The 9575-nt window shown below is 36.1% G+C and overlaps 1 protein-coding gene across 4 annotated transcripts in view; it reads left to right on the forward strand.

The window, feature by feature from the left end:
* The window catches only part of LOC128652790 (uncharacterized), a 653660-nt gene extending 652502 nt beyond the window's left edge, over nucleotides 1–1158 (forward strand). For all 4 annotated transcript variants that reach the window (XM_053705722.1, XM_053705724.1, XM_053705723.1 and 1 more), the window contains one exon: nucleotides 237–1158. In XM_053705722.1, the coding sequence (XP_053561697.1) occupies nucleotides 237–238 (2 nt within the window). In that variant the 3' untranslated portion in view covers nucleotides 239–1158. The remainder of the gene's footprint in view (nucleotides 1–236) is intronic.
* The last annotated feature ends 8417 nt before the right edge of the window (nucleotides 1159–9575 follow it).

The following is a 9575-nucleotide window of genomic DNA, read 5'->3' on the forward strand; positions in this document are numbered from 1 at the left end:
CACCTGAGCCTGTCCACTTTAGATTATTTCTATTGGTCATTATTATCACCTGAGACTGTCCCATTAGAGTATTTCTATTGGTCATTATTATCACCTGAGAGGGTAGTGCATTATAAGCATCTAATCATGTGTGTAATCACTGAGCATATGCAGGTACACATATAATTACACACCTGCCACAATTACCACACAGGGATCTTATCAGTAACTAATATTATTTCCTCTTATTATTACAGGAGTCACATTTATCCCGGCAACGAGGAGCATGCACAGCACTAGTACATAACATCCTCCTCACAGGAATCTGACTCCTCACTGATTGTGACCAGATGTGTAATATGTGTCACACTTGTCTTGTGCTTTATTGTTCTGCTTCTCAGTTTATAGCAATAGTTTCAAATGTGACCTAAAATGCAAATTGAGTAACAAATATGTACCAAACGTACAAAGGCAGTGTTGTAACAAAACCAGTATTGTATATACCAGTTATGTGTACTGTCTTAAAAAGGAGGCAGTAAAATATTATGGCCCAGATGACAAGTAGAGTGCAAAATATTGCTTTCATGAAAGGAGGTAAGTAGCGCAGCAAGGGCAACATGTTTAAATATAAATGTATATGATCATATAATATATATCTATATACACACATTAACACATAAATATACTGTATATGTATAAGAGCATATATATTAACTGGGAACAAACAGTGCTCATAGACCGCAATGTAAAGGTTCGTCCCACCAACTTTACCCCCAAAATACTGCCTAGTGCAGTTATTTTATTAAAAAAATAAAGATGCTGCTGTTTTCATTTTTTAATTAGCTACACTAGACAATATTTTGAGACACATTTATAAAATTAACCAGAGATCTGATCTCTCGTTAATTTTATAAGCTCTACAAAGTTTGCTGTAGCAATAACCCGCCACTTGTAATGGCTGATTAATTATTCCGTGCCGGCAAATGGGCAACTTTGCCTGTTTGTGTGCGCGCAATAATTTAGCGCTCCACTTGTAATCTAGGCATTTTTACACTTTGATCATTGCAATATTTTTTCCCCTGTTATGTTTCATGTAATACATTAATGTAAATGGAAGAAAACATGTTTGTCCTGCAGTTTCCTTGCCTTGTAATCTTTATTAAAATACTATACTAGGAACCACATTGTCTTTGATTCATTGATATCAAACAGTGAAATCTGAGTAATTACAAAAAGAGTTAAAAAAACAAACTTTCTTTTAAAAGACACAATGAGTCCACGGATTTCATCCTTACTTGTGGGATATCGCCTCCTGGTCAGCAGGAGGAGGAAGAGCACCACAGCAAAGCTGTATAAATAGCTCCTCCCTTCCCTCCCACTCCAGTCATTCTCTTTGCCTGTGTTAGTGATAGGAAGAGGTAAAGTGAGGTGTTAGTTAGATTCTTCAATCAAGAGTTTATTATTTTTAAAATGGTACCAGTGAGTGCTATTTTATTATAGGGTGTAGCCGTATTCCTTGTCAGCCTCTAGAGTAGAGCTACAGTTGGCTTTAAAGCAATGGGAACTGGTGGGACATAACTCTCACTGCGCCTCCCATACTGAATGCTGCCCTTCAGATGATGGTCTTAGCAGATATTAACTAAGGCCCTGTATGTGTCCACAGAACTGCAGGAGGGAGAAAAGACCTCTTGAACCTGTGGGAACTGACATGCTGTCGCTCAGCATAGAGGTAAGTGCAGTCCTTTATTTTTTCTGGGACATATGTTACCTCAGAAATGACTGTGCACTTATCCATCTGATAGTGGGGAAATGTGTCTTATAGAACGATTTGCTCAGTATTACAGGACTTCCCTCATGGCTCAGAACACTCGGCTCTCAGACAGCAGCGCATCTTGTTTGCAGACACTGGGGCTTAAGAAATTAATGTGGGAAAAAAGACACTTTACACATCAATTGAGATCAGTGGGGAAGTGTTTTGTGTTTGCGGTAGTATACTTGGCTAAATTTTTTTTGCTTTTTGCTCAGTCTTATGCCTCCCGGGTGTCAGATCTATAGGATCTTAATGGCGACCGGGAGCTTAAGTTAGTGACGCCCACGATGGGCGGAGTTGTCTTCCTGCCTTTTTCGGGTTCTTTCCTTCATATCAGTAGAGTACAAGGGAATGGAGTGCTGGCACGCCCACGAGAGGCGGAGCTCTATCGTGTCTGTATTAGTTGCGCTCTCCCTCCATTACGAATATCCGGAGGCAGAGTTTGTATTGCGCTTACGATTTGCTCAGTATTAGAAACGCCAGCATCCTAACACACAAGATAACACATAGACTCCTCAGTACAATAGCTGAGGTTCTGTATGCCCTGAAAGTGTTTGCTTTCTAGTATAATCGGTGGTCAGTTTGCATTTTCAGAGTAAAGCACACGAATAAAGACTTATATGGCTTTTTAAAATTTAAAGGGACAGTTTTTATCATAATTATTTCAGCTGTTTTGTTTGGTCCATCCTTGGCGTCTTAGGATGTTACAAGCACGCACTAAAGATAATGTTCCTTTAACATTTAAGGAAACAGTAACTTTTTTATGTGTTACATTTTCTTACATATTCTCCTTCTGAAGATTGCTTTATGGCTATGCAGTGCTCTGCGGTTCCTGGCAACTTTCATTTGTTATTTTATTAAGATTATTTGTGTTTTTTTCTTCAGTTCATCCTTTATGTTTTAGGATGGAACAGAAGCACACAAGTTATTTTCTTTAAATTTTAAAGAGATAGTAACATCTTTCATATGTCAATTTTTGTTATAAAGACTCCATCTCAATGGTGTTTAGGAGTCCGTTGACACTGGTTGATACATGCCACAATTTTTTCATGTAGGGTTCCAAATAAAAAAAAAAAGAAGAAAATAATTATTTTCTGGCCCACATGCTGTGCTCTGCGGTTCCTTGCAATTTTCATATGGAATTGTTGCACAAGGCAGGGTTGCTTTAATGTACATAGTAATGTCTATTAATGACAAGGTTATGCTAATTGGAATATTCTGACACAGACATAAGGAGTTTTTTTTAAGAAGTTTAAAGCGTCAGTAACGCTTTTTTGTGGCGATTTTTATTCAAAGATTATACTCCTGTTTTTCCACAAACTTATAGTGTTCACGGATTTTTAGGGCACACATGCAGTGTTCTGTGCTCCCTTTTCTATGTTTGTTCCACGTGGAACCTAACCTTACTAGAGGAATTATTTTCAACTTTCGCACTATCCTGGTGTAACCTATCTTAGTGCATCCAGAGAGTTATAAGGAGTGGTGTAGACCGCATTCCCTATACTTACAGAGGGGTTTCCCATAACTGACTTAGCTAAGGAGGTTGGGCAGATGTTTCCTAGGGCGAAAGGAGTAGTTCCAGTTTAGCTAAAAGAACAACTTTTTCCTTAGAGTTTTTGAAAGGTTATATGGATGAAAATTGGTAAAGGGGATGTACACCAGGGCTGACAAGGGAATCCAACTGTGTACTCTAATACCGTCACAACTGTGTACTCTAATACCGTCACAACTGTGTACTCTAATACCGTCACAACGATCCATTACAAGAGGGTCTTGTTGGAACCTGGCTTGATGGAGATAATATCTTTTAAAATTTAATAAAGAGGCGTTCTTCCTGTGTAGGAGACCTCTCTTACATGGGAGTAATTTGTTCCGTTCCAATACAGGAACGGAGACAGGTTTTTTTTCTTCAAGCCTGTTTGTACAAGAGGAGAGAATGTTCAGACTTATTTTACCTCTAAGAGTCCAAACAAGTTTCTCTGAATTTGCATCTTTCAAGATGGACACTATTCGTACCATTCTTCCATTGATCCAGGAGAGTCAATTTTTGACGACAGTGGATCTGAAGGATGCATATCTTCATGTGCCTATCCACAGAGATCATCACAAGTTCCTGAGGTTTGCCTTTCTGGTTTGTGGTTTGAATCCAGCTACCGCTACTGTTTTTTTTCTGATTCGGTCATAGATACTTTCTTTCAGGCACGTAAGTCTGTTACTAAGAATATTACCATAAGATATGGCGTTAATATCTTTCTTGGTGTGAATCCAAGGGTACTCATGAAGTAGGGTTGGGATTCCCAGGATTTGGGCTTTTCTCCAAGAAGGATTAAAGAAGGGGTTATCAGCAAGTTCCTTAAAGGGACAGATTTCTGCTTTATCTATTTTGTTACACAAGCGTTTGGCAGTTGTTCCAGATGTACAATTTTTTTTGTCAGGCTCTGACTAGAATCAGGCCTGTATTTAGACCGATGGCTCCTCTTTGGAGTTTAAATTTAATTCTTAGAGTTCTTCAAGGGGTTCCGTTTGAACCTATGCATTCCATAGATATTAAGTTATTATCTTGGAAGGTTTTATTTCTGGTTGCTATTTTTTCTGCTCAAAGAGTATCTGAACTTTCGACATTACAATATAATTTTCCTTATCTTATTTTCCATTCAGATAAGGTGGTGTTACGTACAAAACCTAGTTTTCTTCCTAAAGTTGTTTCAAACAAGAATATTAATCAGGAGAGTGTTGTTCCTTCCTTGTGTCCTAATCCTTCTTCTAAGAAGGAACGTCTGTTACATAATTTAGACGTAGTCTGTGCTTTAAAGTTCTACGTACAAGCGACTAAGGATTGTCGACAATCGTCTTCTTTGTTTATAATTTTTCAGGGAAACATAGGGGTCAGAAAGCTACGGCTACCTCTCTTTTTGACTGAAGAGTATCATCCGTTTTGCATATGAGACTGCTGGACAGCAACCTCCTGAACGAATTACGGCTCATTCCACTAGGGCTGTGACTTCATCATGGGCATTCAAAAATTATGCTTCTGTTGAACAGATTTGCAAGGCTGCAATTTGGTCCTCTCTTCAAACTTTTTCTAAATTTTACTGTGTACTATAGCTTTGGTATTGTATCCCACAAGTAAGGATGAAATCCGTGGACTCATCGTGTCTTTTTAAAGAAAAGAAAATTTATGCTTACCTGATAAATTTGTTTCTTTTTAGACACAATGAGTCCACGGCCCGCCCTGTTTCTATGAGACAGGTTTTTATATTTGTTAAACTTCAGTCACCTCTGCACCTTGGCTTTTCCTTTCTCTTCCTAACTTCGGTCGAATGACTGGAGTGGGAGGGAAGGGAGGAGCTATATATACAGCTCTGCTGTGGTGCTCTTTTCCTCCTCCTGCTGACCAGGAGGTGATATCCCACAAGTACGGATTAGCTCTTAGAAATTGTCAGTGTAACACTGTCTGCAGCTAGACAAGGGAACAGACATGCTGAGAACTTAGGTTGCATTCTGCCTCACCTGAGCATGGGCAGAACTTGACTTCCTGTTTATCTAGGTTTAACTGAATAGTAAACCAGCTCATGTTACTCTAGAAGTGTTATGACATCAGGCTGTACATGTATACCTGTAACATAGTAGATAAGGTTGAAAAAAGACCGAAGTTCATCAAGTTCAACCTATACAAAGCTAATATACTTACAAAAAAAAGCTCCGGTTGATCTTAAAATAATCCCACTAAAAGGTGACCCATTTAATACAAGCAATCATATCCATGAATTTTGTTTCTAGCCATAAATGTATCCAAACAATTTTTAAAAGTATCTAGGGTATTGGCATTCACTAACTCCTTTGGTAATGAGTTCCACAATTTTATTGCTCTTACAGTGAAAAAACGTTTCCGTTGCAGGAGATTTAATCTCCTTTCCTCCAACCTTAAATTGTGACCTCTTGTCACAAACAATTTTCTTGGAATAAACAGAGCTTCTGCCATCTCTGTACATGGACCTTGAATATATTTATGTAAAGTAACCATGTCACCTCTCAAGTGCCTTTTTTCTAAAGAAAACAGACCCAGTTTGGCTAGCCTCTCCTCATAGCTTAAATTCTCCATTCCCCTTATTAGCTTTGTGGCCCTTCTCTGAACTTTTTCTAGTTCTGCAATATCTTTTTTTGCGATCGGTCCCCAGAACTACACTCCATACTCAAGGTGAGGTCTTACCAGGGATTTATATAGTGACAGAATTATGCTTTCCTCCCTTGAATCAATTCTTCTTTTAATACATGCTATTATCTTATTAGCCTTTGAAGACACTGCCCTGCATTGTGCACCCATCTTTAGCTTGTTATCTATTACTACTCCCAAATCCCTTTCCTCCTCTGTTTGACTAAGTCTTGTCCAATTTAAATAATACGTGGACTGCTTATTTTTACTTCCAAAATGAAGAACCTTGCAATTTCCCATATTAAAGGGACATTAAACCCAAATGTTTTTTTTTCCCCATGATTCAGATAGAGAATACCATTTTAAACAACTTTCTAATCTATTAAACTTGTATTTTCTCATTTGCTTCATTCTCTTGATATTCTTTCCTGAAAAGCATATCTAGATAGACTCAGTAGATTCTGATTGGTGGCTGCACATCGATGCCTCATGCGATTGGCTTTTCCATGTACATTGCTATTTCTTTAACAAAGGATATCTAAAGAATGAAGCAAAATAGATAATAGAAATGAATTGGAATGCTGTTTAAAATTGTATTCTCTGTCTGAATTCTGAAAGAAAATGTTTGAGTTTAATGTCCCTTTAAATCTCATTTTCCATTTACCTGCCCATACTTCTAATTTTTGCAGATCTCCTTGTAACAAAAGTTCATCCTGCTCTGACCTAATGACCTAACATAACTTTTTATCATCTGCAAAAATAGAGATGTCGCTATTTAATCCTTGCTTAGTCATTATTAAAAATATTAAAAAAGAACAGGGCCCAGTACTGATCCATGTGGGACTCCACTGATTACCTTTGTCCAATCTGACTATGATCCATTCACTACTACTCGTTGCTCCTTATTAACAAGTAGTAGTACCCCAGTCTTCTTCTAGGGACTGTCACAGAAAGTAATAAAATCAAATAACGTTAAAAATAAAAGCAATAAAAGATAATATATTTTTGAAATGTTGAATAATATATATTTATTTTTTCTATTAAGAATAACCCATTGCTTAGTGATTATTTATTACAACAAAAAAGCAGACTCTTTTATATCCCTTTAACATCCTGTATAATGAAATACAGCAATATGAGGGTTTGGAGTTTACTGTTATATAATTATTTAAAGGGGCATTATCTTAAAAAAAACAAAGCTAAAACTAGTACAGATTAAAGTACAGATTATAATACAGATTACAGTACAGATTATAGTGCAGATTACAGTACAGATTATAGTACAGATTATAGTACAGATTGTAGTACATAGTATATTACAGATTACAGTACAAATTGTAGTACAGATTGTAGTACAGATTACAGTACATATTGTAGTACAGATTACAGTACAGAGTATATTACACATTACAGTACAAATTACAGTACAGATTGTAGTACACATTACAGTACAGATTACAGTACATATTGTAGTAAAAAATACAGTACAGATTACAGTACAGATTGTAGTACACATTACAGTACAGATTACAGTACAGATTGTAGTACACATTACAGTACATATTGTAGTAAAAATGACAGTACAGATTACAGTACAGATTGTAGTACAAATTAGAGTACAGATTACAGTACAGGTTGTAGTACACATTACAGTACAGATTATAGCAAATAGTACAGATTGTCGTACAGATTACAGAACATATTGTAGTACAGATTACAGTACAGATTACAGTACAGATTGCAGTACAGATTGTATTACACATTACAGTACAAATTACAGTACAGATTACAGTACATATTGTAGTACAAATGACAGTACAGATTGTAGTACAGATTACAGTACAGATTACAGTACAGATTGTAGTACAGATTGTAGTACAAATTACAGTACAGATTACAGTACAGGGTGTAGTACAGGTTACAGTACACAATAAAGTACAAATTGTAGTACAAATTACACTACATATTATATTAGAGATTGCAGTACAGATTGTAGTACACATTACAGTGCAAATTACAGTACATATTGTACTACAAATTACAGTACACATTGTAGTACAAATTACAGTACAGAGTAGTACAGATTACAGTACAGCTTGTAGTACAGATTATAGTACACATTACAGTACAAATTGTAGTACAAATTACACTACATATTATATTGCAGATTACTGTACAGATTTGTAGTACAGATTACAGTACAGATAGCAGTACATGTTACAGTACATATTACAGTACAGATTACAGTACAGATTGTAGTACATATTATAATACAGATTACAATAAAGATTATAGTACAGATTGTATGACATATTACAGTACATATTATATTGCAGATTACAGTACATATTGTGGTACAGATTATAGTACATATTGCAGTACAGATTACAGCACAGATTATAGTACAGATTACAGTACAGATTACATACATATTATATTACAGATTACAGTACATATTACGTACATATTATAGTACACATTACAGTACAGATTGTAGTACATATTATAATACAGATTACAATAAAGATTATAGTACAGATTGTAGAGCAAATTACAGTACATATTATATTACAGATTACAGTACATATTGTGGTACAGATTATAGTACAGATTACAACACAGATTATAGTATAGATTACAGTACATAGTATAGTACAGATTACAGAACATATTGCGTACATATTATAGTACAGATTACAGTACAGATTGTAGTACAGATTATAGTACATAGTATAGTACAGATTACAGTACAGATTATAGTACATAGTATAGTACAGATTACAGTACAGATTAGATTACAGTACAGATTACAGTACAGATTAGATAACAGTACAGATTACAGTACATATTATAGTGATAGAGGAACTATTTTACCTCCATTAATATGAGAAGGGATGTAAATTCCCTAGTTATGGCTCTCAATACAACACATATACTGCCCTCAATGAATATTTGTAATTGAATGTATTTATTTTAAATTTGAATGTGATATAATTTGTGATTGATTATTTGTACGTATAAGCAGTTCTTCTTTGATTAGTGGGAGGGGTGATACACCTGATGAATTGTTTGCTGTGTTTGTTCATTTTCACTTAGTCTGATGAAGGGGTGAGATCCCTGAAACGTCACTTGTTTGATACTCAGTTTCTAAGAGAGTGAATTCCTGCTGTGGACTTTAGATATTAATTGCTTGCACCCTAGTTGTTGGATTCATGGTGAGTGCGGTCTTTCAACTTATAATATATGCGCAAAAAGTCAAAGTCTAGTGGAGTTAACGTGCGAGCACCAAATACTGCTCCACTCGTAATCTAGCCCATTATCAGGTCGTGTGAGGGAAGACATCACAGAAGTCAAACAAGAGATCCAAGCATTTGGATTCCTGGTTGAGGCCTTGGAAAGTAATAATGATGCTACACAAGAAGAAATAGACCAGATACATGTCCAACAATCACATACAATAGAGATCCTTCAGGACAAAATTGAGGATCTGGACAACTAAAGCAGGTAGAAGAACATAAGAATAAGGGGACAATGCTAAAATGTAGCTGAGACTAGCACACCACTCACAGTACAGTGAACAATCATTTCTAATGTAGGGTGGCAGCTACTAGGGGCTTAACATCCGGATACCAG

Source organism: Bombina bombina, chromosome 3 (assembly GCF_027579735.1).
Source record: "Bombina bombina isolate aBomBom1 chromosome 3, aBomBom1.pri, whole genome shotgun sequence".
Classification (NCBI taxonomy): domain Eukaryota; kingdom Metazoa; phylum Chordata; class Amphibia; order Anura; family Bombinatoridae; genus Bombina; species Bombina bombina.